The sequence below is a fragment of the Miniopterus schreibersii genome (genome assembly GCF_964146895.1).
Source record: "Miniopterus schreibersii genome assembly, chromosome: 4".
In the NCBI taxonomy this organism is placed as follows: domain Eukaryota; kingdom Metazoa; phylum Chordata; class Mammalia; order Chiroptera; family Miniopteridae; genus Miniopterus; species Miniopterus schreibersii.
In genome coordinates this window covers 79865682-79893607 of record NC_138105.1, presented here as the reverse complement: position 1 = coordinate 79893607, position 27926 = coordinate 79865682, and the positions used below count along the sequence as shown (strand labels likewise).

Below are 27926 nucleotides of genomic sequence, written 5' to 3'. Positions count from 1 at the left end.
CTGATTGGGCCTCTCCAGAGAAAGCCTTTGAGGGCTTTAGTTGCTGGCCCCACCCTACTGTCCTCTCCTCCTTCACTTCCAGACCCTGACTCAGCTTAATCCCTACCCACTCATTTCCCTGAAGTCACCTCCTCCTCCAGGAAGCATGCTCTTGGAAGGAGAATGGGGGAACAGGAAAAGAAGAGCATGCAGAAACCAAGCAGCAGCCCAACTGTAGACAGTCTAGCCTGCATCTCTTCAGGCACAGCTGTCCCCTTCCTCCAGCCTCCCTACTTTTGCCCATGCAGTATGTCCCACCTGAAATCGTGCACTGGCCCTGGCCCACCCCATCCTCTTTGGAGGGCCTCTCCTTGCACTTCACCAAGGATCTGCCACTTGTCCCCATTCCAGGGGGAGTCTCTCTGTTACTATTCATACAAATGACTGCCCTGTTCTGAGCAGACTCAGGTGCAAGGCATGTGATACAAGACAGTGACTAGTGGCAACAACTGAGAAAAATTATTTTGTTTTCCTTTTCTCATGTGCAAAGGAGCTCTTGGCAGGAGGGGGAGAGAATGATTGCACAAGGAGTGTGGGGCAGAGGTGGAGGTGGGGGGATCTTTGGAGGGGACTGAGGCCTGAGGGAGATAGTGGGGGGGAGGTGCAGTAAATGCAAGATCTGAAGCTGGATTGGAGGGACAGGTTCTTCCACACTTGCATCTGAGGCCTCTATTCCCCCACCCCCACCCCTTCCTACATGTAGAAATGAAATATCAGTGATGTGAAGCAACTTGCCTTGGGACCCTACAGCCCAGAAAACCAAGACTTGCCCCACCTCCGTGGGATCTGCTTCAGGGAGAGGCTTATTGTCCAAAGGTGAAGCTACTTGCCCAGATGACACGGGCTGGCCAGCGGCTCTGGAACCTTGTTCCCTTCCACTGATGACAGCTGGACCATGAATGTGAGGTGAGCCACAGGTGTGCAGAGAAGACTGCCTGATCCAGGGTTGTCCTTCATTTACAGCTCCCGCAGGCTTCATGTCCCTGCATGCTGCCAATCTGGGGTAACTTTCAGTTCCTGTCACCAAGAGGGCGTCTAGCACTTTCCCCTGTTGCCCTCCGCTAAGTCTACGTGGTTCAGCCTAACCCGGGGCTGCGCCACCTTCCACACTGCCTAACCCCTGCACCCCACCCAACCACAGATGTTTTTTTCAATCTTCTTAGATTTATTGAGACTTGTTTTGTTACCTAACATGTGGTCTATCCTAGAAAATGTTTCATGTGCATTTGAAAAGAATGTATATTCTCCTGTTTTGTGGTGGAATTCTCTGTAAATATCAATTAAATAGTGTGTCATTTAAGCCTGCCATTTCCTTGTTGACTTTCTGTCTGGAAGATCTATCCATTGATGTCAATGGGGTGTTAAAATCCTCTAGTATGACTCCAAACTGGAGACTTCGCCAGGCTGCCCAGCACACCTCCCAGCCTCCAGAATGGCCCTTAAGGCCCTCAGCTTTGCAGTTGGCTTCTGCGCGGGCCTCGGTCCCACGCACCACGAACTGGGCCGGCCTGGCCTGCGAGTTGGGGCAGGTCCCTCGACTCGAGGTGCGGGAGGCGGCCTCTGAGGCCTGAGGCTGTGCGTGGGCCTTCTCCGCAACACCCAGCCAAACGCCACAGCGGATCAGGGCGCCCACGGAGTGTTGGCAGATGCGCGGGTCAGAGCCGGGTCAGACGATGGGGCCCCGGAGGGGGCCGGAGGAATGTGCAGCGAACCGAGGAGAAGCGGGGGCCAGACTGAGCTCGCACCGTACAGTGCAGGGTTCAGAGACCAGCGTAAAGGTTCCGGCGAGCTATCTGCGGCTGGATCGCTGCCAAGCGAGCCTCGGGGCGGGGCCGAGGGGGGGAGGGGATGGTCTGGGGCGGGGCCGGGGGCGGGGGAGGGAGGCGGCCAATTGCCAGGAGGGAGCGGAGCTCTGCCAGTACCCCGCGTCCAGCCGGGCCCCGCCCCCAGCCCCGCCCTTCTAGGCTCGGCCCCCAGTCCCGCCCCGCGTCCCCGCTACAGCCTTCTCCCCGGCCCCCAGCCGTAGCGGTGCTGGGAGGTGAGTTCGGCTCCCTAGTGCTCGCTGCGTGTGTTTCTTTTACTGGCGTGCGGTCCCCCGACACCCGGTGCACTTGGCCGCCCGCCACCCCCAGGTAAGCGAGCCCCCCGCGCCCAGAACGCGCCCCAAACGCCACCCTTGCGGCCAGCTCCGGCCCCTCCTCCACAGCCATGGCGGCCCCGGCCCGGCCCCCAGATGCAGCTGTCCGGTCCCCCATCGCCCCGCCCTGGACGGCATCTTGGGGCTTCCCATCTGGTGCCAGGCCTGGGCTGCCTCCCCGAGCGAGCCCTGCTCCCCGGAGGGCCCCGCGCCGCGCGCGCCCGGGGACGCGGCTGCGAAACGGGCGGGGGGACCTGGGGGCAAGCCTGACACCGTGACGCGGGGCTATCTGGCCGTGTGGACGCGGGGAGCGCGAAGAGAGTGCCAGTCCCTCACGGGCGAATCCATATGGAGCCGGTACTGGGTGCCACCGACGTGCCACAGTTGGGGATGCCGCCGGGGCCCCGGCCACGGAGCCCGCGGCGGGGCCGCGTAGACGGCGGCGGTGGCAGAAACACACATCATTCTCGCCCACGCTACGTGCGCGGAAGACCAGGCATCACGGCGAGGGGGTAAAAGTTAAGTCAGGGAAGGCTTCTCGGAGAAGGTATCATCCAGGCCAGAGTGGCCAGCCAGCGAGGGCTTTTTAGGCCCAGGAAACAGCAAGATCCTGAGGCAGGGCCCAGCCTGGTGTGTTTGCAGAGCGGAAAGGCCAGCGTGGCTGAAGCGCTGGGATTGGAGGTGGGGAGAGGTTGGCCCCGGCCTCGAAGATGGATGGATGGTAAGGAGCGTGTGGTTTCCATTCTCAAGCCTGTGGGGACCACGGAAGGCTTAGAACAAAGTGGGCGAGGTAGTCTTAAGACGATCCAGCAGCTGCTGTGGGCAGAACAGATGGGAGGATACTACTGCTTTGGACTGGCAGGGGTGGTGGAAACTAGGTGAATTGGGGATTAATTTTGTCAGAACATCATCTGTATCTCCTGTCTGCTCAAAAGTGGGGCATGAAGGAAAGTGCCCAGAGGAGATTGTTGGCATGGGCAGCTGGGAGTGTGGAAGGGCCTTTCACAGCTGGGATGGCGAAACAGGAAAAAACATGTCTGGGGGTGGGGGTAGCTGTCATGACTGAGTCTGACTTACAAAACCTGTGAGATGCCACCTGATGGGGGAGCCCAGGCAAGGTCCCAAGCAGCCGAGCCCCGCCTGGCCCCACAGAGGCAGCCTGGATCTGTTGCATGGGGCCACCTGAGTTAGAAATTCTGGAACATGGAGCTGCCTTTGAGGACTCTGGCATCCCCAGCCTCAACTCGGTCCCCTTCCAAGAGCAGCTGCTATGAATAAACCAGTGAGTGCCTGGAGCCTCACGTAGCACACCTGGGTCCCACAGGTCTAGTCAGGCTGCAGGGAGAAGGCTATCAGGACCTTCCTTGCCTGTCCTCCCAGCTCACCTACTCCTAGCAAAGATGTCTTGAGGGGAGAGGGAAGAGGCAGTGGAAATAAGCTGGGAGCCTTCGTCCTTGAACTGGCCTTTTGGGCCCAGGGAAAGTTTTCTGAGCTTCAGTTTGCCCATCTGTAAAATGGATCAGCAGTTCCTACCCCTGGGAATGTTGTTGGGGTCAAAGGAAGCCTTGGCTAGGAAAGGGCTTGGCCATCCCAGTGGCAGCCTCATGGGGGAAGGGGGCTCCAGTATCAGTGGGAGTTCACTGAGCCTCCATTTCTTGTTCTGAGAAATGGGAGTGGGGCATAATTGCACCCACCTTCAGAGCCAGGGTCATTTGCAGACTGAGTGAGTCAGGCTTGCAAAGTGCTTGGTTGGCCCAGTGCCTGGCATGGAGTGAACACTGGCACAGGAGCCGTTGGGATGGCTGTAGTGGGTAGGGGAAGCAGGCCTGGGATCACTCCTCCCACCTCCCACTACCCCTGGGACACCCACAGGAAAGCAGGCATGGGGGTGGAAAAGCACGGTTCTCTCTTATCCAGGCCCTGCAGGCTGTTCCCTTTCCTGCTATAGCTGTCAGGAGGTTGTCACAGACCAGGTCCCACCAGTTTGAGTTCAGTGCCCTCAGGCTAGTGACTTCACCTTCTCGTGCTGTACTTCTGTTTATTCCCTGCAAAATGGGAATGACAGTAGTCATCACCTCAGTGGTGAGCACAGTGTCCGGCTGGTAGGTAATAAGCACCAGGTAAAACAGGATGCCTGGGTGTGGGGAGCCAGAGGAGTGACCTGATTCAGCCTAGGGAGGGGTCAGGAAAAGTTTCTTGGAGGAAGTGGCTGTTGGACTCATTAGTAAGGATGATTAAGAATTAATGGGCAGAGGGGAAAAAAAAGAACAGTTAATGGGCAAAGAGACCAGTGAGCTGAGATGTAGAGGGGAGAAACTGCAGGGTGCATGGGGGTTGCTGCGGGCAGGAGCTAGCATGGAGGTAGGCACATTGCACTGGTCCAGATCATGGTGGGGCAGGACTGGGTGGAAGCGGGATGTGTAGGAAGTGGGTGAATCCCACATAGGTTTGCAGTTGGGTGGAATGCAGAAGCTGCTGATTGGGGAGCAGGTTTAGCTACAAGTTAGCGATCTGTTTCTAGCATCTGGAAATTGTGGTGCTGCTGGAGGTCCAGGGGGAGGGGAGGTGAGGCTAGGCTTTGGAGAGGCAAGCCTGGAGCTTGGGACACATACCCACCTTGGGTAGGGGAATGGAGTTTGGAGAGAGGGTGGAGGGAAACCAGGAGTGGGTGACAAGTCAGAAGCCAAGGGAGCAAGGGCTTCAAAAAGGAGGAAGAGGCCAGCCTCAGCCATGTTTCTTAATCCACTGCTTCCAATCCCTCCCCTTACAAGGGTCTTATACCCTTGTCTGCCCATTCTGCCCCCATCCCCACCCAGATCTTTCAGAATGGGCTTTTTATTGCCACCCTTGAATCTGCACCTCAGACCCAACCTGGCTCTGACCACACAAAGAGGAGACCTTTCTCCTCCCTGTCTTGACTTTATACCTCTGTTAATATGATGCCCTCATGTCACTTCCCCACATTGAACCAGCAGGAGCTTGGCTTTCTCCCCACCCACTCCTGGGCTTTCAAAACCATATTTTGCCCCCAGGTCCCATGACTATGTATCTGAGTAGGGGTCAAGCCTCTGCCAGCCATGCCTGCAGAACCCCTCTGTGCCTCCTTTCCACCCCTGTCTGTCACTTATTTATTCAGCCTATACTTAGGAAGTCCCTGCACTGGGAGACAGTGGGAACTAGCAGTGAACAAAATGAAACACCCCCCCCTTCAATGGAACTGATGTTCTGGGAGGAGGAGAGCAGGAAGGTGATAAGGAGATGAGCCTTGAAGGATGAGAAAGAACCAGCCAGATTGGGGATGGGTGGGCATCTGGAGGAAGAGCATTCAGGCAGCGGGACCAGCATGTTCAAAGGTCCTGAAGCAGGACCAGGCCTGGCATGTTAGAGGTAGAGTAAGTGGGCTGGTGTGTCTGGAGCAGAGTGAGCAAGGGAGAGAGTGGAGAAGAGCAGATGAAGAGACTGAGGCTCTCAGGTGCAACAACAGCAACAGCAGACCCTCGGAGTGCCCTTGCGCCAGGACTGCTTTGTGGTTTGTGGCGGAGGGGAGATTGCTTTGGTACTTTGTCCCTTGTGTGCACTGGTCATTCTGCTCTGAAGTCCTGGAACCCTGAAGGCCGAGGGGGCTGGCAGGGGGAGGGAAGACCACCACCCCCGTCCCCCTGTACTTGGTGGGGCTCAGCTGACCTGGGATACTTCCTGGAGGGGCTTGAGGGAGTGGAGGGAGGTAGCCAAAGAGAGGGCAATGATGGGGGATATGGGAGTGGGGGGCACAGCGGCACTGGTGGCTAGGCTGCAGGCCAGGCAGGTTGGACAGGGCACAGAGCTGGGTGTTAAGGTAGGATGCTCTCAAAAAAGGTGATAAGAGCCCTAAGGGGCTCAGGGATACCAGGCAGGGGTCTGGCTGGGCCTTCTGGACAAGCAGCAAAAACCTAGGCAGGTGTGTTCTGAGGATGGCCCTGCCACCAGCCCACTGTCACTCCCTTTCCAGGTTGAGGAAAAAGACCCCCTCGCACCCCTCCACATACCCTGTGAGAACAAAGGCCTGATCACCTGGGTCTGGTCACCCCCCACCCCCCACCACTGACCCAGGTATGCCCAAACTCCTCCCGCTTCAGAGGCTTCGAACACTTGGACCCTGGAACCTTAATCAGAGGTTCTACTGTACTAAGACACACCGTGATTGGGACCCCACCCCCACGCCCATTACCCTCCAAAATGGGGATGAGAGCACCTAAGAGCAACTCCTTTAGGCCCTGGCTCAGCTATGGCAGTGATCCTGGCAGGCACCATGGGACACAGTTGGAGCAAGGGAGTCAGGCTAAACTATTGGGAGATGGCAGGGTATAAGGAGCTTGAGTGACAGGAGAGCAGGCAAGGCAAGCTCTGGAAATGTCTGCCTCTAGGTCTCATTTCTCCATCTGAGATACTGGTTAGATGTTGGTTGTCACCTCCCTGCCCTTACGTCTTCCCACTCTCCCAGCCCCAGCACTCATGGCCCTGCCTCAGGGCCTCTGCACCGGCTGTTTTTGCTACCTAGAGTGCTCTGTCCCCACGGGCTGCCTCCCTCACCTCTTTTGGTCAAATATCATCTTGTCAGAGAAGCCTTCCTGACCTTCTTTAAAATTGCAGCCCTCTCTGCTTGACTTCTGATCGCTTTTCTTTCCTTACTTTCCTTTTTACTACCTGACATCATGAAACAAATTAATAAAATATATGGTGTTTGTCGCCGCCCACTCCCACCCTCATGGAGCTGAGGTTCTGGATGGGGTGCAATCCTGTGGTAGTCTATACCCTGCTGGGACCCCAGTGTGTAGCCCAACACCTGGCATATAGTAGGTGCCCAATAAATGTTTGTGAGAGGATGATAGGCATCCCAGGTACTTCCTGAGAAGCTTGGCTCAGAAGGGGAGGGACTGGATGGAGGGTGCATAGGGTGTCAGGCTCTGGGACAGGCAGGTTTAGGTTCGAATCCCAGCTTTCCACTTCCTGCCCTGTGCCTCATTTTCCCCATCTGCAAAATACACACTACAGAAACTCCTGGCACTGGACACCTGCTGTAGTTTCCTGGGGGCTTAGCTGGAGATTGGAAAAAGTTGGGGGCAAAGTCAGACCCTGAGAGAAGACACCTAACACAGTCCCACATATTCCAAGGATTTTTAAGAAATGTGTTAAGAATAAGGGGGTTACTTTACTTCAGGTAGTTAGAGCCTCTCTGAGGAGATCATCTATGTGTATTTTTTTTCTCTTCATAGATTGTTTATCTTTCGCTTTTGGATATAAAGAAAACTTTTCATAAACCATTTTTCCAGACAAATACCATTACCGTTTAGGATATGGGATAGCAGTACCATTTTCCAAAGGGCTAATTGCTAATGATAAAGTCCAGCTTCCCCTCCACTGCTGAGTGCCTGCCATGTTTTCTCAGGTACTAAGAGCCTGTGGACTGCAGATTATAAGGCAATTCTTGGAGGAAGTGTCAGGTTGTTCATGCACATGCTTCCTTGATGTAATTCTTCTCATAGCATTCTGAGTCTTGAAACTGTTGCCCTTTTTCACACCACAAAATTCACATGGCTCCACAGAGGTAATGAGATTGGTGGAATAGGATGTGTTTGTTCAATCTAAGAGCCCGTCTAAATAACACAGGGAACAAGACCTCTTCCTTGCAGCCTGAGTTGTTCCTAGATTTGAAGCTGGCTCTGAGGGTGAAGGGTTTCCAGAACATTCTCCAGGGGTACAGCAAGAGTATTGATGCAATGAAAGAGATGCTTGCAGTGACTTCTGCAGTGAGACGGGTGAGCCAAAGGGGTGTAACTGTTCACCTGTGTCAGCCTGTTTCAACCTTGGACCATATGCATCTGGGACTCGAGTGGGCATAGGCAATTGAAATTTTAGAAATAGGTGAAAAGGTTATGCCTCAGGACTTTCAGAAATCCAAAAAGTACAAGAGTCATTTGGCCAAGAATGAATGTCATCTTGTTTTCACTGTGTTTGTTTTATATCCACTGTCACCACATGACACTGAAGCTGGCTTTCTCCTAGGGGATGGAAGACAATATGAAAATAAATGTACTTAAGGAAAAAAAGTGAGCCTTTTGGGCCCTAGTTCAGTGGTTAGAGTGTTGGCCCATGGCCTGAAGGCTCTTGGGTTCGATTCCCGGTCAAGGGCTCTTGGGGGATGCAACCAGTTGATGTGTCTCTCTCACATTGATGTTTCTCTCTCCCTCTCTCTTCCACCCCTCTCCCTCCCTCCCTCCCTCCTACTCTAAAAATATCCTCTGGTGAGGATTAACCAAAAAAAAAAAAAAGTGAGCCTTTTGAAGGAGACTGGTAGGCGTGTAATCCCACAGGTGGAACAGGGATAGGCAGGAGTGGGGAAAACTGAGGCTGGAGCTAAGTTGTTTTGCGAGGCCTGAGTGTCTGCAGCCAACCAGGATCTAAGCTCAGCCTTTCAGTTGTACATTTGGTGGCCAGCTTCTGGCTACCTGTCTTGTGTCAGGTGCTGGGTACATGGAGAGGTCAGGCCCCATCACCAGGCTACTGGGGAGGAGACAAAAGTTGCCCCAAAATTTCTGAGAAGGGGGGTAGGAGAGTCCAGGGGAAAGGCCTCTAACCCAGTGTGTGGGCACCTGGAAGGCTTCCTGGAGAAAGTGTCTGGAGAACAGTCTTGAAGAACCAGAAAGGGTTTGGCAGACAGAAAGGGAGGGCATTGCTTGTAGGGGAGATGGGGACAGAGGTATGTGCAAAGGCCTGAAGGTGTGCCTGAGTGCATGCCAGATCTGTAGGAGCACTTGCAGGATTTAAAGCTGAGGGAGGGTCTGATGTGCATGGTAGAAGGATGGCATGAATGCTGGGAGGTGGCCTAGGCAAAACCCACAGAAGGGAGACCTGGGCAGAGGCCACAATGATTGAGATGGAGAGATGGGGCCACAGCAGTGGGATCAGCAGAGAAGGGACTTCCTCAACAGTAACTAGGGAGATGGATACAACTGCAGGACTTGATGAGTAACTGAGTGTCTAGGGTGTGTGGAGGGGCCTGCGATGACTCCCAGGTTCCCGTCCCCAAAGACTAGATGGAAGGTGGGATCTTGGCCAAGAAGCCTCAGGAGAAACAAAGCATGGTCTGTGGGTGGAGGACAACTTGAGTGTAACAGGGCAAAAGCCCACGCATGAGTTTTATTTCAAATACTGTATTTTTCAGTTTTAGAATTTCCATTGGTTCATTTTTATAGTTTCTGCCTCTCTGCTGCGGTGTCTTATTCATTCATTAGGAAGTCATTTTTCTTCACATCCTTGACTATATAATAGCTGCTTCAAAGTCCTTATCTGCTCATTCCAACATCAGGGCCAGTCCCCATTGATTTTCTTCTTTCTTGACTATGGGTCATATTTTCCTATTTCTTCATATGTAAGTAATTTTGGATTGTATTCTGGGCATTGTGAAAGATGTTGCAGAGACTCTGGATTCTTTTGTTCCTCTGAAGACCATTGATTAAAAAAAAAATTTTTATCAGGCAGTTAATCCACCTGGACTCAAGCTCCAAAGTCTGTTTCCCGTGGTGGTGACAGGTGAAAGTTCACTCTCTTTTAGCTTCAGCCGGGCTGGTTGGAGTCTGCCCAGCACATGCATGGTTCAGGGTTCGCACAGAGTTTCGTATAGAATCTGGACCTGCCTTTTCTCTCTCTCTTTTTTAACATGTTCCACCCACTGTTGAGCTGTTGTGCTCTCTGTAGGCTCTGTCTTCTCATTTTTTCAAGCCAGTTTCTTTTTTCAGTGAAGAACAACAAAAAGTGGGAAACTCATCCCTTGCTATTCCTTAATCCAGCTGTAGACTCCCATCTACCGTCTACATATTTTTGGTGACTCTCAAGCAGTACTGCTCTGTAGAGTTTTGTGCGTGATGGAAATGTTCCCTATCTGCACTGCCCAGTATATAAGCCACAAGCAACTATTGAGCATAGACATGTTGCTGGTGTAACTGAGGAAGTGAATTTTAAATTTTAGTTAATTTTAGTTAATTGAAATGTAAATAGCCACATATTAGGCCAGTGGCTCCCACATTAGACGTTGCAGCACCAAAGCTGTCAGGTACAGTAAGTCCTCACTTAACATCGTTGCACTCTGTGACTTTAAGTGAAATGACACATAACTGAGCCAATTTACCAAAGGCTAATTGATGTAAACAGAGTTAAGTTCCTACAGCATTTCATCAACGTTATAATGAAATAACATTATTCAAGGACCTGCTATAGTTGTTTTTTATTTTTATTTCTTTTTAAGTATGTTTTTATTCATTTTAGAGAGAGGAAGGGAGAGAGAGATAGAAACATCAATGGTGAGAGGGTCATTGATGGGCTGCCTCCTGCACGCCCCCGGCTGGGGATTAAGCCCACAACCCAGGCATGTGCCCCGACCGGGGATCGAACCTCGATATCTTGGATCATAGGTCAATGCTCAACCACTGAGCCACGCCAGCTGGGGTGTAGTTGTTTTTTAACATATAGTCTAGAGTTGACTCTTATCTCGGAGAGGGCTGGTCTGATGTGGCTAACTTTGCTGTTACCAGAAGCAGAACTCTTCTGGTGGTTTTCCATTTCATAATCTAGGTATCAGGCCATTAGTGTGTCTCCACCTTTTGCTTTTTTTTTTTTTTTAACTCAGTGATCCTCCCAAGTCAGTTAACAAAGTTTTTCCTCTTCTTTCCCCTTCCTTTGATAATTTTTTAAATTAAAATTTTTTTTAAATTGTGGTAAAATACATATAACAAAAATTTACCATCTTGGCCATGTTTAAGTGCACAGTTCAGTATTGTTAAGAATGTTCACATTGTTGTTAACCTCCACAACTTTTTCATCACATTAAACAACTTCCCCCTGATTTGACTCCCCTAGGGGCCTCCTGTATGAAGTCCTATAGTATTTGTCTTTTTGTGACTGGCTTATTTCACTGATCATAATGTCCTCAAGGTTAATCCATGATGTATCTTCCTCCGTTTAAACTCACACCTAATATTTCATCACATGAAATGCTGAGGTTCCTGACCCCCAATGTTGGACATCAAAGTTGCGTCCAGTTTTCACTGGAAGGGCAAGAGGGAGGGCTTCAAAGGGGGCACAAGGAAACTTCAGGAAATGACAGTGATTCTTGAACAATGTGGGGATTAGGGGCCCTGACCCCATGAGCATTTGAAAATATGTTTATAACTTTTGACTTCCCCAAAACTTAACTATTAATAGCCTACTGTTAACCGGAAGACTTACGGTAACATAGGCAGTTGACAAAAGCATATTTTTGTGTATGTTTTAGATAATGTATTTTTACAGTAAACTAAGCTAGAGAAAAGGTAATGTTCTTAAGAAAATCATTAAGAAAAGAAATACATTTTTGTACTGTATGTATCGATACTATAAGTGTATATCATCTGTTTACAAGATTTTAAAAATCTGCATATACAGTGGACACACACAGTTCAAACCCGTGTTGTTCAAGAGTCAACTGTATTCAATGTCTTGATTGAAGTAATGATTTCATGAGTGTGCACATGTTTCAAAATGCATTGAATCACATGCTTTAAACGTGCCGTTTATTACATGTCAATGATACCTCATTAAAGCTGTGTTGTTTTAATTGTAGTGCAACAGAACTGCCCTTATACTCTCATCTGTGCAGGTATCAATCAATCCTGCTGCCCCACCCCTGCCTACCTTTGGGGCTGGGGACTGCTCATTTCCCCCCCCCCAAACGCCCGGAGACCTGATCCTCCCTCCTCCCCAGTCCTTGAAACCTCCCTTGCCGACCCCCAACACACACCCGCACTAGGTGATGCTGGGGACCCCACAGGTCTCTCTCCCTGGCGCTCACTGTTGAGAGAGACTCAGAGCCAGCTAGCTCTCTAAGCTCCATGGGGTTTGGCCAGGGCCAAAAAAAAAAAAAAAAAAAAAAAGCTCTGAAGAAAGGCTTGAGGAGAGGGGCTCTGCCGAGGGTGGGAAGGGCAGAGAAAGTCTCTTAAGCAGGGAATTTAATCTGATCCAAGTCTTGAAAGGCTAGTAGGAACTGGCCCAGCAAAGGGGTGGAGGAATTTCTGGCAAAAGGCTGTTAAAGGCCTGGAGGCTGGACCACCAGAGGAAGCTCTTGAGCATCCTTGGTTGGACCGGTGTTGGACCGGTGTGGGATACTGCAGGGGCTTGAGTGGAGCTGTGGGAGGGAGGGAGCAGGGCCAGGAGAGCAGGCCTGGCTGGCAGCTGTAGAGCAACCCTCATGACCCCACTGTTGGTTATTTAATTTGGGGGGTGGGGGCCAACCAGGGGAGTGGAAGGGGTAGCTGTGATGAGGAAGGTTGGCCAGCTGGGGATACCTGGGTACCTGGCTCAGTTCACCTAGACCCCTGAGCCTGCAGGGGGAGATGGGGAGCTTTCTCCCTAGGGAAACCTTAAGAGGCAGAAACAGGCTTGGGGAGGCCTCCACAGGATCCCATGAGTCCTGATCCCTCTGGCAGTACAGAGCAGCCCCTCCCCTCCCTAGGAGCTTCCAGCCCTGGCTCTCTCCCTTGCTGGACCTGTTTCTAGTAGCTTCTGCCTTTGAGCCTCAGGCTTCCCAGTTTTTGGAGAGACAATATACCTACTTTATGGGGATCAAGCTGACCTTGTCTGTTAAAGAAAGTGGCTTATTTTTCTAGAAAGTTTGACCACTGACCTAAAGTCTTCACATCCACCTATTTGAATGTGTTTGTTTTATCTACTCATTCATCCACTTAGCATTTAGTTGGCACCTAATGTTGTTCCAGGCCCTGTCTGAGGACACAGCAGTGACTAAAACAACATCTATGCCTTCATGAAGCTTATGCCTTGTCGTGAGGCAGACAAACAAGTGAGTAAGAAAACAGATCAACTGAGATGACAGGGCTAAAGGAATGAAACAGGATAAAGAGATGGACTAATATGGTAGCTTCTCTGGTAGTGATCTGAGACGGCTTCTCTGAGGAGGTGATAAGTGAGCTGAGATGTGACTGATGAGACAGACCTAGACACAGGACCATGAGGGGAACCGCACATGCAAAGGCCCTGGGGCAGGAAGGAGCTTGGTGAGTTAGAAGCGCACCAAGTAATTGTTGCAGTGAATTGAGCTGTTGGGGAGAGGAGAAGTCTATCAACAGGGCCAGAGTGTAGAGAGCAGGAGTGTGTCTAAATAGGAGGGGCAGCCCTGGTCTGTATGGCTCAGTTGGTTGAGCCATGCACCAAAAGGTTGCTGATTCCACTCCTTGTCGGGACACATGCCCGGGTTGCGGGTTCAATCCCCAGTAGGGGGCGTGCAGGAGTCAGCCGATCAATGTTCTGCTCTCACATTGATGTTTCCCTTTCTCTCTCCCTCTGCCTTCCTCTCTCTCTAAAAATCAATACAAATATATATTTTTAATAAAATAAATAGTAGTTGTGGTGAGGTAGAACCCTGGACTTGGGTCCCTTCTTTGGGTCTTTGCAGGGAGCAATATGGTAGTGCCTTCTGGACTGGCTGCATCTCAGGTTATTAGTACCCTGAGGGCACCCTGCTCAGAGAAGTCCAGAGTGGAGGAGCCAGGGCCATCTGGAGGGGACAACCAGGGCCTAGTACAGGGGCAACTGTGGTTATCGGCAAACAATCCCCACTTAGCAAATCATGTGTTCTTTGCCAGGGCCTCCAGCTGCAGGAGTCAGGTGACTCCAGGCAGCAGGCCAGGCCACAGGGGCCGGGTGATTGTGTGTGTGTGTGTGTGTGTGTGTGTGTGTGTGTGTGTCTGTGTCTGTGTCTGTGTCTGTCTGTCTGTCTGGACCTGGACCTGGACATGTGGTGTCTGAATTGATTTCCTATTTTAATTAGGCAACTCAGGGCAGTCCTGTGTTTCCAGCCAGATTAAAAATAAAACAAAACAAACCTGTGTGCAGTCCTACTCTGCTGGGGCATTTGAGAGTTCAGGGGAATAATAGGGACCAGGCAAGCTCTTCCAGACCCACGAGGCAGGCCAGGGATCTTCTGCTTTCCTGCCCCCTCCTCACATCAGCACAAACCCTAATCTCTCTGTCCCCCAATCTGGAGATATTTTTAGCCACTAAAAAGGATTATCAGAGTCTGGCTCCAGGTGGCAGAGGCAGGGCTGGGAGTAAGGCCAAAGAGGCTTCAAGACGAAGCCAGACTGAGACCCGGGGTGGGCAGGATGGCAGCGGTGGGGACGAGGCTCAGGCTGGCCCAGCCACCCGTGTGGTCACTCTCCAAATGGCCCCTCTGTGGCCCTGGCTGAGCCCAGTCTGAGTTCATTAGCTATAGCTTTAAGGTAAGGTGCCTTTGCAGAGGCCAGGGGCTGTTCTGAAAGAACCATCCAGAACTTGCCTCAGGCCCCCACCTCTCTTTTCCAGAATGTTCTCCATCCCGCCCCTCTCCTCTCTCCTGCTGGCAATAAGTAACTCAACTTTACCTCATGCCCACTTCTCCCGTGGTGTCATTCCAGCCACCCCCTGTGAAAGGGCCTATTGTTACTCCACTTTATAGATGAGGAAACGGAGGCACAGAGCAGCCAGGTCAGCAGCCCCAGCTGGCATGACTGGTAAATGGGTGAGACAGGAATCCAGTGTGTTGCAACACCAGCATGCAGGGGGTGTGGTAAAGCAGGAGACGTGACTCAGACGGGGCAGCCGATGCCCAAGGAGGCAGAGTGTCACAGGGAATAGTGGAGGGGCTGGTGTCCAAAAGAGAAAAAATGAAGCCTGAGGAGGAGTGCCACCCAGAACCCCATTTCATCCCGTCCCTTGAGAAGAGGGCATCTGGCGGGGGATCAGGAGGTGAAAGAGAAGTTTGGGCCTTGCTGGCTATGGATGCTCATTTACGGCCACCCCTGAGCCACCCTGTGTGCCAGGCACCTGTCCCACCAAAGGTGGGTGAAGAAATTGAGGCCCCAGGACTAGGAGCATTGGAGCTGGAACTCAGCCAGCTTACTGGGCTCCAGGTCCTGTTCTCATGCCAAACCAGTGTCTTTTCTTTATCAAGAGCATGGAGGGAATAGGGGGGACAGTCATTGGTGCTAGAGAGAGGTAGGATTTCCAGGGCCAAGACCTCTGCAGTCAGGGTAGGGTATGTCAGTCTGAAGCACCCTTGGAAGGCTCTCTAGTTTGGAAAGTGCTTTTCCAAAGTGACTTGGGGGCAAGAAAGGGCTGGGCCTGCTTCACCTGAGGGGACTGGGGTTTGAGACTGGTTATGTACCCTTCCTTCCCCCCTCATCACCTCTAAAAAGACTGCCTGGCTAGCTCCCAACACCACAGTGAGCCAGGCAGGGCTAGGGGAGGTGCTTTAAGTGGATCTAAGTTTGGGGCAGTCTGGAGGTGCCTCCAGGAGGAAGTGACAACTAAACAGACAACCTGTGAGGGCAGAGACCTTGCCCTCTCTCCCCACCATTTTGTGTCCTCAGCACCCAGAACTGGGCAATAAATATTATATGGGCATTCCAGGCAGAGGACAGCATTTGTAAAGGCTGGGTGTGTGAAAATGTACAGTGTGATGGGAGCAGAGTGTCAGGCAATGAATGGTGGGCTTTGAGGCTGGATACATCCGCAGAGGCCTGAGATTATGAGATGCCATTGTTCTTGTGTGTTCCCCCTTGTCCCTGAAGCTCATTGAGACTTGCAAGCACCATGGCTTTGGTGGACGCCCATCTGGGTGCCCTTGGGTGGGGGAAGAACATGGGGCTGGAGGTTGAATCAATCACTAATAGCTAATGAGTTAATCAATCGTGCCTATGTAGTGAAGACTCCATAAAAAAACAAATAAGACAGGGTTCAGAGAGTTTCCAGGCTGTGAATACATGGAGATTTGGGGAGAGTGGTGCCTGGAAAGGGCATAGGTGCTCTGGGCCCTTTCGCTATACAGGCCCTATGCATGTCTTCCATCTAGCTGTTCTGAGCTATATCCTTTATAACAAACCAGTCATCTAGTAGTAGCATTTCTCTGATTTCTGTGAGCCACTCTAGCAAATACATCAAACCTGAGAAGGAGATGGTGGCAACTCTGGTTTGCAGCCCATTGTATGGCAGAAGCCCAGGTGAAGTTGGGGCAGGGGCAGTCTTGTAGGACAGAGTCCTTAACCTGTGGGATCTGACATCAGTGTCTCCACATAGTGTCAGAATTGAGCTGACTTGTAGGACATCCAGGTGGTGTGAGAGAATTGCATGCTGGTGTGGGCAGAAAACCCACATGTCAGACCTAAAATCAGAATTGTAGACTTTTTAAATACAAATGTTTTCATTTGCACAGAGAAAAGGGCCCACATCATACATACACAACTCAGTGGATTTTTTCAACCAGAATAACACCTGGATCAGGAGACTGAACCTTCCAGCCCTCTGCAACCCCTCATGGCCCCTCTGGTCATTACCTGTCCCTAAGAGAAACCACTCTCCTGATGTCCGGCAATGTGTCAGGCAGAACAATGCCCCTTAAAGATGTCCATGTTCTAATCCCGGGACCTGGGACTATGTTACCTTGCCTGGCAAAGGGGAATTGAGTTTGCAGAAGGAACTAAGGTTGCTAACAAGCTAACCTTGAGATGGGAGATGACCCTGGATTACCTATGGGGCACAAAGTAGTCTCAGGGGTCCTTATAAGAGCGAGGCAGGAGGATCAGAGAGAGATTTGAAGATATTACCCTTCTGGCTTTGAAGGTAGAGGAAGGAGCCATGAGCCAAGGAATGCAGGTACCTCTAGAAGTTGAAAAAGGCAGAAAAACACATTCTCCCATGGAACTTCTAGAAGGATCACAGCCTTGCGAACATCTTGATATTAGCCCAGCGAGATTTATTTGGTTCCTTTCTTGAGGGTGTTCAACTCTTGGGGGCTCTGCCCCCAAAATGTCTCTGGAAATATCCACCCACTTACCTCATCTGGACAGCACACAGCACCCCCTTCTGGCCTCCTCTAGGCCACTTCCTGCATGGCAACCAACAGCCCATGGCTTGCCATCTGGCCTTAATATAACCAAGAGTCACAGAACCCCCCCGACTCCACAAGCAGGAGTGTAAAATGGTGCAGCCACCTGGAAAACAGTTTGGCAATTGCTTATAAAGTTAAACACGTGACTGTCCTATGACCCAGCAGTTCCATTCCTTGGACTGACCCAGGAGACATGCAAACTTCTATTCACACAAGACTAGGATGTGACTGTTCATGACAGCTTTGTTCATAGCTAACCCAACTGGAAGCATCCTGTTTGCCCCTCAACAAACAGATGGTAACCAGTTGTGTTATATGCCTGTGGTACCAGCAGTTTCGTGTAAAAAAGGAAAACTGCTACTGTAAATGCAACAACATGGATGAGTCTCAAAAACATGGCAGAGTGAAAGCAGCCAGACACAAAGACCAGCCTGTGGTTCCATTTATGTGAAGTTCTAGAACAGATAAAAGAGCCTCCTCCTCCTCAGGGGCCCTCTCACCCATCTGACAGACACCCCCACGCCAGTGCAGATGGAAAAAAAAATGGAACAGAGATGACCTTTGAACAGCAGAGATGGAGATTGACTGGGAAAGGGCACAAGAGAATTTTGTGGAAAAACGAGAACGTTTATGGTAGGAGGTTGGGTTACATGGGCACATGCATTTGCCAAAACTGAGCGACTCTGCACTTAAGATTGATGCATTTTGCTCTAGTAAAATTTATCTTGAAAGAAAAAAAAACCCCATAAGCAAATATTGAGCCCTAGTTATGATTTGCATACTGAAATATTTAGGGGTAATGTTGCTTGTGTGTCTGCTGCTGCTTTTGGAATGCATCCAGGAAAATCAGACGGACTGGTGGGTGGGTAAAGGGACGGATGGGCAGGTGTGTGATGAAGCAAACTATGACTGGCGGGATCTAGTGGTAGATATATAGGTGTTCACTGTAAAAAAAATTTTTCCTATTGATTTCTAGAGAGGAAGGGATAGAGAGAAAGAGAAACATTGATGTGAGAGCCAACCATAGATCAGCTGCCTCCTGCATGCCCCCTACTGGGGATTGAGCTGCGACTTGGGCACGTATCCTGACTGGGAATGGAGCCAGCAACTTTTCAGTGCATGGGGCAATACCCAGCCAGCTGAGCCACACAGGCCACTGTAAATTCTTTTAATTTCTCTGCTGGGAAATCATCTAAGTTCTTTCCCACAGCCCACAGGCCCTACATGATCTGCCCAGTTCCCTCCCTGCTCTCACCCCCTTCTCTCCCCCTCACTTACTCTGCTCCGGCCACACAGGCCTCCTTACTAATCCTTCAGCACTCCTAGCTGAATCCTGCTTCAGGGCCTTTGCACATGCTGCTTATTTCTCTGGAAAGCCCCTCTGTACAACCACTACTCTCCTCTGCATAAACGCAGGCCCTCCTTATCTCTGGATCTCCCAGTTCAGATGGTTTCTCCTTAGAGACCTTCCTTGGTCACCTCATTTAAAATCAATTCCACCCTGTTTATTTTCTATCAGACCCCATCACACCGTGTTATTTCATTTACTTATTAATCTATTTATTTGCATATTGGCTGCCTCCCCTGCTTAGCTGGGAGCATCATGGAGACAGGAATGTGTCTACTTTGTCCTCAAACATTTAAGAACATCCTGAATGTTTCCCTCTGTATCCAAGCTGGCATGTACAAGTCAATCAAAGAACATCTTATGGATGGGTGGATGGGTAGATTGATGAATCAAACAAGTGGATGGATAGGTAGATGGATGGGTGGATGGACAGATGTGTGGGTGGGTGGATGGATGGATGGATGGATGGATGGATGGATGGATGGATGGATGGGTGAGTGTGTGGATGAACCAAACGAACGGATGGATAGATGGATGGACAGACAGATGGATGAATGGATGGACAGATGAACAAATGAGTGAACAAACATTCCAAGTGGGATCTGTGTGAGGGTCTGGCACTTGTCTTAAGATCTTGAGAAAGGGAGAAACTGTGGGCTACTCAAGATGGCTAGGCTCTGCAGATGGGGGCTGGTCCCCTCCCTGATAGCTCTTGGTGGAAAGCTGGCTCACCTTAGTTACTGCTCCATATTCCAGGAAGCTCGGTCTTGTTGTTGGTTCTCTTGCCCAGCTGTCGCCCATGATTTGGGGTAGTGAGTGAGACAACAGACATTCGCACCTCATGGGGTCCACATTGGCAAGGATAGCTAGGGAGGGAATTATAGATTTCTTTAAACTCTTGGTCTTTGGGGTGCATCCAAGGCACCTTCCCACAATGGCAAGAAACCTTCCTGGACATTTGAGAGCTTGAGATCACGACCCTACTCCGCCACTCCCTTGACTTCTGGCCATTATTTTCTTGTCTGTAAAGTACAGAATAATAACTGCTGTCATAAGCTGTGGTGTTAAAGGTCAGTAGGCGTCAGGCCAAGCACTTTGTGTACCTAACCAGGCTGAGCTAAGAGGTGGGTATTACTGTCCCTGTTTTACAGATGAGCTTGAAGTTCAGAGAGATCGAGTCATTTGCCTGAAGACACACAGACCAAGTGTATCCTTAACACCGGCTGTAATAAACTCCAGGTTGCCAGGCGCTGGGGGAATGAGGGCCGGGTGATAGGCCTTCCAGCTTCACCCATCCTGCATTCTCAGCTCGCCCTTAACCGGACCGTCTGTCCACAGGATGTGGTCCAGTCTGAAAGAGTGGCTGTGGCAGGACAGGTTCTGGCTACCACCCAATACCTCATGGGCTGAACTGGAGGACAGGGATGGCCTGGTCTATGCCCACCCCCAGGACATGCTGGCGGCCCTGCCCGTGGCACTGGTTCTGGTAGCCATGCGCTTCACCTTCGAGAGGTGAGTGTCTGTTGTGGCTGGTGTGTGGTGTGGCGCTGTGCTGCCACCTTGTGCCTGGTTTTGTCCCAATGTGTCTCTGGCTTTGAACAAAATTGCCCCCTCCTCCATCCTGCCCCTAGCCGCCACCACTCACATTTCTTCTGGTCTCTGATGGCTGTTTTACCAGAACACTGGCCAGAGTTCTAGTCTGGGTATGCCAGCCTCTTCAGAAAACGGATGGGGACCTGGTGGGCATATGCCCACTTTACTGACTGAGGACAGGTCTGCAGAGGCCAGTCTGTAAGCTGAGAAACTCCTGCCCCCTCCCTCCTCCCCCTCCCTCTGCAGGCAAGGCAGTCCCTCACCCTTACCACATCTCCTTCGTGTGGTCGTCTCCCCCCCCCCCCATTGCTCCTTCCATCGCCTTTCCTCCTACTGCCCTTTTTAGCCAAGGAAGGAGCATAGGCACTCTAGACTCTGCTTCGGGGGCCCCCTCCACTCACCCCCAGTCTCCTGCAGCCTGGCACCAGCCCCTAAGTATATGTCAGCTGCCCTCCCAGCGACCTCCAGGTTGCCAAACCCTGTGGATTTTCAGTCATTTCTCAGGTGACCCAGATGTTGCTCAGAACTGGGTTTTTCCCTCTTTCCCTGGGTGTCCTTCTCCTGGGTGTGGGCATCTCTCCTAGGATTCCTCCCCTCTGTCCCAGGGAGTCCCACCCTTTCCCATGTGACCAATACTGTGATCACAGCTCCTAGACCTGCCTTGCCAGGCCCCTATCTGCCTGCCTCCCCACTGTCCCCCCACCCTCAAGGTTCCTTTGATGCTGAGGACCCCTCTTGCCCCCCTTTCTCCACATGTACTTCCTCCTCCACTCCCCACACCCATTCCTGGTTTGCCATCTTCTTTGCAGCCACCTGGCCTTTGCACACACTCCCTTGCAGCTCCTTTGAGGCTGGCTGGGTTCCAGGGAAGCCTGCCCTGCCCCTCCCCCCACAGAGCTCTTAACCCCCTTCTGCCACTTTGGGTCTCCACCTCTGTCTTGCCCTGACCACAGGGACCTGGCAGTGTTCAGCATCTTGCTTTGTCTCTCCCACTCATAAGGAGCTTCCCAGGTACGGGCTCCTTGGACACACGGAACCCAGGGAACATCCACTGACATTTATTTAATATGCACGCTTTGAGCACTTACTCTGTGCCAGCCACTGCTCTCAGCAGTTAATGGGTCTTTACCTACTTTGCCCTCAGTGCAACCCCGAGGCGTGGTACTATTATCCCCACCTTACAGAGGAAATGGAGGCACAGAGAGGTCTGGTGACCTGCTTGAGGCCACACAGTGGGTAGGCCAGTAGAGGCTGAGGCTTCCCCTGAGGGACTCTGAGAGGCCCATTCAGCCAGGCCTTGGTGGGTGGGTCTGCTTTCCCACGGGGGTGGGGAACATTGGAGGGGGTGTGCCCAGGTTTACTACTGGAGCCCAGGCGGGGTTTGGATATTTAACTGATGGCCCCAACTGAGGTGAAAGTGTTATCATGTCCCAAAGGCATCAGTTGCTGCCAAAGGGCAAGGGGGGGAGGAACTTTTTGGGGTGGAAGGCAGGGGTTTTCCCCTTTATTAAGGGAACTTGATACAAATCCTGGGTTTGAGTTCCAGGTTTGCCGCTCACTCCCTGTGTTGCCTTGGACACATTTCTGACCTTTCCGAGCTGTTGCCCATTGGGACAATGGGGATGATAGGGTTAAGTGCATAATGCCTGACAGGGCTTAAGCACTCAACAAACGTCAGTGTGCGCCATTCCCCATCTCGACTGAGCCTGGAATGAATTCCTTGCAGGGCTGCTCTGAGCCTCAGTTTCCCCAAATGCAGCCTCGCTGTTGTAATAATAGATATGAAATTCATTCCTGACCCCCTGGCCTTGGGAGCCCCCTTTCGGGCAAAGCAGTGATTGTCCAGAGTCCAGCTCCTCCAAGTTGTCCACCCTGAAGTGGGGGAGGGTGGAAGATGGGAGGCCTGAGAGGAAAGGAGCAGACCTGCTCCTGACTGTGGAGAGACACAAGCTGCTGGGGGCCCGACCAGGACATAGGCCACCATGAGACAGGCGGTGAGAGGATTCTGACCCCTAGTTTGAGATTAGATTGAATGAAGGTGATTAGGTACCACTAATGTTGACCTTCACACCCTGATTCTGAAGACCAGTCCAGCTACCTTTCTTATGTTCAGTGCTATCCTCCAGGGTCCCAGGATATAACCTGGCCCTTCCAAGCCTCAGTTTCCCCACCTATAGCATGTACGTCTCTTCTCACCTGGACTGACGAGTCCTGTGTCCCCTGCACCAGACTTGTCGGCCTGCCCCTGAGCCGGTTGCTGGGTGTGCAGGATCAGGCCAGGAGGCCGGTGAAACCCAATGCCACATTGGAGAAACACTTCCTCATGGAAGGATGGAGACTCAACAAGGTGAGGTCCCCCGCTACCCTCTTCCATCCCCATCTGCCTGCATGGCTGCTGTGTGGATGGGGTCTGGGGATGGTATGTGGCCCCCTTGTTGGGGACAGAGAAAGCCCAGGGCAGCCTGTACCCCCCCCCCACACACACACACACACCCTGCCTCACCCATCCCCACTCCACCTGGTCCCTTATCAGTAAGCCCAGCCAACCAATGGGCAGCTCCTGGGACTGGAGAGGGTGAGGGGTGTAGATTTCTCTCCTGTTTTGGGGAAGACTGGAAGAGTTGACTATTCTGGGGGTTCTGCAGTCATGTGACCCTCCCTCAATTCCTGTCCGTGGTGTAGCTGCCTGGTGGGCAGGGTCTGGGCTGGGGAAGAGGGGTGCAGCTCCTGCAGAATAGAGAGCTTTGTGACCCCTGTCCCCTGTCAGTTGCCCTCTGTAGGTAGAGGTGGGGACAAGGTCTCAACTGCCTGCCTGGAATAGGGGTGAGAATACATTGTTCTAGAGGGGATACAGGAAAACTTTTGTGGGGAGTTGCTCCCATCCCCAAGCCCCTTTCTTAATCCCAGTCCCCATCAGTCATTTGCCTGTCTTGTGAGCAGAACTGGGTTCTCACAGGCCTGACTGTTTTAGGGGGCCCCACCCCATGCCCCACTACTCTCCTATCTTTATAGGTAGATAGCCCCACAGATGAGGACTGGGGCTGCAGGGGAGGGGGTAGCAGAGTTGGGTCCCACCTGTCCTGGGACAGGAGTGGGAAGTCACCTCTGTGACCCTGGCCCCCATCACCCCTTCCCCAGCCTCAGATGGCTGTCCTGGCCACGCAGTGTGGCCTCACGCTGCAGCAGACACAACGCTGGTTCCGAAGACGCCGGAACCAGGACCGACCTTGCCTGAGCAAGAAGTTCTGTGAAGCCAGGTCAGCCTGGGGTAGAGCTGGGGAGGAGGTATGGGTGGGAGGAGTCTGCTCGGTCAGCAGCCGCCTCATGGGCTCCTCCCTGTCTGCAGCTGGAGGTTTGTCTTCTACCTGTGCTCCTTCTTTGGTGGCCTCTCGGTCCTCTACCACGTGAGTGTTCTTGACTGCTTCCTGGCCCCTCCACCTGTCCTACAGGCACCTACTATGCCCTGGGCCTGGCTTGGGGATGAGGGGGTGTGGAGGGGTGTGGGCAGAGGGAAAAGCATGTGCAGAGAGAAAGGAAGGAGAACTTGGCAGTCATTGCAGATGTTCCCTCAGTGGGAGCCTGTTGGAACCTAGTGTGGTTGGGGCTGGGGACATGGCAGCGAGTGAGCCCCTGGCCTAAAGTGAAAGCAAAGAGGTAAGCAGATAGGAAAGATCAGAGCTGAGTAGCCTAACTGGTGTGGCTAAGTTGGTTGGGCATCCTTCTGTGCACCAAGAGGTTGTTGGTTCGATTCCCGGTCAGGGCACATGGCCAGGTTACAGGCTTGATCCCTGCAGGAGGCATGCAGGAGGCAGCCGAATCATGTTCTGCTTTCACATCGATGTTTCTCTTTCTTTCCCCCTTCTCTCTCTAAAAATCAATAAAAATATGGAAAAAAAATTTTAAACAGATCAAAGCTGAGTGACAGCAGTGCCTCAAGAGCCAGGGGGACCCCAAGGAGGCCCTGGGCTGGGTGGGGGGCTGGGGTCTGATCTTTGGGCAGCCTCAGATGCCTGTGCCTCTCCCCCTCTCCAGGAGTCATGGATGTGGAGGCCAGTACTGTGCTGGGACAATTACCCAAACCAGGTGAGTGGCAGGGGTTGCCTAGGGGCTGGAGGGAGGATTGGGGAGGTCAAAGTTCCTATGGCCAAAGGCAGCAGAGCCATACCAGGACAAGACCGTATAATCCCCCTCCGAGTCCCGCTTTCTAGTTCTGCACCCCCTGCGGAATAGAGAGGGGCTAGGAGTCAGGAAACCTGGAGCAGGAGCTGACACAAAACCACTGCCCTTGGTTACCTCCAGGGATAGGAGGGTCACACCATTTTTGCTCATTGGGATTCAAGCGTCCTGATTTTGAGCAAATTGGGGAGGGCCCCGAGGGAGTTTCCACTCCCCTCGCTAACCCTGTCCCATCACCCTACCACAGCCCCTGAAGCCAGCCCTCTACTATTGGTATCTCCTCGAGCTGAGTTTCTACATCTCACTGCTGATCACATTGCCCTTCGACACCAAACGCAAGGTGAGGACAGGCCAAGTTTCTGGCTGAGGAAGTGATGTCCTGGGGGAACCAGGATCCAGTTTCAGTCGGGGAGGGATGGCCTCACCCCGTACCTGGAGATCCTCTGGTACCTCTGGCCACCCAGCCTTGTCCCAGGTGTGACCCACCATCTCTTTCACAGGATTTCAAGGAACAGGTGGCGCACCACCTCGTGACCATCACCCTCATCACCTTCTCCTACTGCGCAAACCTGCTGCGCATTGGCTCTCTGGTGCTGCTGCTGCATGACTCAGCAGACTACCTGCTGGAGGTGGGCCCAGCCCACCCCTCTCAGCGGTCCTCCCCCACCCTCCCAGGTGCCCCTGGAGATGAGGCCCCGCCCCTCAGTCTTCCAGTGAGGTGAGGCCCCGCCCCCTCAGCTTTCCTGGGAGATGAGTCCCTGACCCTCTCTGTCTTCCTAGGAGTTGAGGCCCCGCCCCTAAGATTCCTAGAAGGTGAGGCCCCGCCCTCTCTTCTCTTTCAGGTAGTTGAAGCTTCTCACTCAGAGACCCACTTTGTACCTTTCTAGGCAGTTCCTGGAGATAAGGCTCTGCCCCATGGCACCTTTTCCTTGAGAAGAGGCCCCCACCCCTTCCTACCTGGTTCCCCAGCACTACCACCCACCTGAGTCCTCTCTCTGCTGTCTTCCCCAGGCCTGTAAGATGTTCAACTATGCCCACCAGTGGCGAGTGTGCAACTCTCTCTTCATCGTCTTCTCCTTGGTCTTCTTCTACACTCGTCTTGTGCTCTTCCCCACTCAGTGAGTCAGCCTCTAGTGGGGGCTGGGGAGGCGGATGGACACGGCTGGGATGCAGGCCTGCCTCACCCTTGGTTCCAGACCCAGGGAGCAGGGGGTGTTGGCTGGGAGGCTTCCAGGAGGAGACAAAGAAGGGTGTTGTGTTCCCAGCCCAGGGCACACGCTAAGGCCCAGAGGTGAAAGAGACAGAAGACAGGGCTCAGTCCTCATTCCCTTATGTGCCTGGTACATGGAATGGATGGCAGGGTCGGTCACCAGCTCACTGAAGTCTTTGCCCAGTATGTTTGCTGAGCTTCTCACAGCAGAGGGAGCAATATAAAGATCTCTGCTCACATGGAGCTGACATTGGGGGAATAAACTAAGACAAGTAGAATATAGCGTGTGTGAGGGAGTGGTGATCATGTTAAAGTTAGGCACAGGAAGTGTGTGGGTAGTTGGAATTACACAGGATGGTCAGGGAAGGTGTCACTGACAGTGTTCAGTACTGATCATAGCAGAATAGTGTTCCAGGCAGTGGAAACAGCACAAGCAAAAGTGCTGAGGCTGGACTGTGCTGGGCATGGTGGAGGAACAGCAAGGAGGCCCTTATGACAGGAGCAGATTGAGCTAGAGGGAGAGGAGATGTGAGGGCAGGGAGGGGACTCGACAGGTTGTAGGGCCATAGGGAAGAATTTTTTGAGGATATTTTTTCCATTGATTTTTAGAGAAAGAGTGGAAGGGAGGGGGAGAGAGAAAGAGAGAAAAACATCAATGTGAATTAATTTGGTTGCCTTCCACACATGCCCTGACCAAGGGTGGGGATCAAACCCGAGACCCTCCCGTGTGCAGGCTGACACTATAACCACTGAGCAATGCTGGCCAGGGCAAGACTTGGGATTTTATCCCAAGTGAAGTGAAGGATTCTGAGTAGAGAAGGGAGGGGGCCTGGCTTGGGTGCTCACAGGCGCCCTCTGGTGGCTTCAGAGAGAACAGCTGGTGAGAGCCCCTGAACCAACACCCCCACCCCAACCCTGGGACAGGAGCTGGGGGACAGGGCAGAGGCCAGGGCAGAAGCCACTGCGCTAGTCCAGGTTAGTGATGATGGAACTGGACCAGTGCAGGTGAGAGAAAGTGGGTGGACTCGGATGACTCAAGGGTCATGAGATGATTATGAGCTTAGAGTTGTCCATTCAGGATCAGGAGCTCAGCTCTGGCTGTGCTGAATTTGAGGGGCCTCCAAGTCCCCCAGAAAAATCATAGAGGAAACTGGGCACACCAACTTGGAGAGATGTGACTGTTCAGTGTTTGCATCCATGAGACTGGACAGGGTCATCCAGGGGCCAGGTATGGACAGAGAGACCCAGTCCTAGAGCCCCTGATGTTTGCAGGCCAGGGGGAGCCTGCAGTGGAGATGCAGAGGGAGCAGCCATGAAGTGGGGAGATGGGAGTGTGGGTCCCTGAAGGCACTCGAGGAGAGGGCATCAGAGAGGAGGAAGGACCAGCTATGCCCCTGCTGCATGAGCCAGGCAGGTCACTGGTGACCTTACAGCTGATTTGGGTGAGGGTGGCTGGGGGTGAAAGCCTGAGAAGAGAAGGAAAGGTGTGAAAGGACCACCCAGGAGAGCAATGAGAATACTAACTGCTCCTTTGGGGTTCATGGTTGTGCACAGGCCAGTTGAGAAGCTTGTGTGACTTACTCATTTAACACAACCAAGTGAGAGGGAGCACTTAAATGCCTAGCTAAAGAGCCTAGGTATTATTCTGGGGGCAATGGGGAGCCATCAAAGGTTCTGGAGTAGGGAAGGTCACACAAGTTAGAGCTTCTTAGGACTGGGGGCTATTGCTGCTGGTAAAGCCCTCCTTCCTAACCACTTGCCTGCCTCAGGATCCTCTATACCACATACTACGAGTCCATTGCCAACTCAGGCCCCTTCTTCGGGTACTACTTCTTCAACTCGCTTCTGATGATGCTGCAGCTGCTGCACGTGTTCTGGTCTTGCCTCATCCTTCGTATGATCCGCAGTTTCATAAAGAAAGGCCAGGTAGGGCCAAGTGAGGGTGGGCTCCTGAGCACCACCAAGAGCCCCAGCCCAGCCCCAGCCTTGTACCCACTTCTTGTTCCCCAGATGGAGAAGGACATTCGCAGTGACGCGGAGGAGTCGGTGTCGAGTGAAGGGGAGGAAGCCCAGGAGCATTCACAGCTCAAGAACGGGGCAGCTCAAGGCCCCCAGGCAACCCCCACTGATGGCCCTCGGAGCCGGGCAGCTGGGCGGCTCGCCAATGGGCACACGTTGGCCACGTAGCTGGCTGAGGACTGGCTGTGAGGGGTTGCCCCCAGTGCCTTGGATTTGTGGGGTGGCTGGACTGGCAGCCCTTGGGCCAGCTCTGTGAAGACAGGGAGGGCCCCACCCCAGGGTGGGGGGAGGGCTGGTGATCTGTCTCCAATCCCTTCCTTCTGCCTCCCTCCCACCTTCCCTCAGGCCATTAGACAGAGCTGGGGGATGGCAGGCTGCTGCAGCGCAACAGAGCCACCACCAGGCTCTTCAGTCCCCAGGTTGAAAGGGGTACAATAAAACTTGAACAGAGCCA

General features: G+C 52.5%; 1 protein-coding gene across 9 annotated transcripts; it reads left to right on the top strand.

Moving 5' to 3' along the window:
* Positions 1–2016: 2016 nt before the first annotated feature.
* On the top strand, positions 2017–27926 carry CERS4 (ceramide synthase 4). 9 transcript variants are annotated; one of them, XM_081135135.1, is made up of 13 exons: positions 2057–2171; positions 12961–13043; positions 19626–19681; positions 19813–19986; positions 22297–22414; positions 23206–23324; positions 23414–23471; positions 24100–24150; positions 24491–24583; positions 24744–24872; positions 25255–25361; positions 27223–27379; positions 27464–27926. In XM_081135135.1, the coding sequence occupies exons 4-13, from the start codon at positions 19814–19816 to the stop codon at positions 27638–27640; spliced, it is 1182 nt and encodes a 393-aa protein (XP_080991261.1). In that variant the 5' UTR covers positions 2057–2171; positions 12961–13043; positions 19626–19681; position 19813; the 3' UTR covers positions 27641–27926. The 9 variants fall into 9 exon arrangements, 6 of the variants coding, with proteins under 6 accessions (XP_080991263.1, XP_080991258.1, XP_080991261.1 ...); XM_081135133.1 differs by having other exon boundaries at positions 2062–2171; positions 19626–19713; XR_013998669.1 differs by lacking the exon at positions 12961–13043 and having other exon boundaries at positions 2051–2171; positions 19626–19713; positions 24744–24961.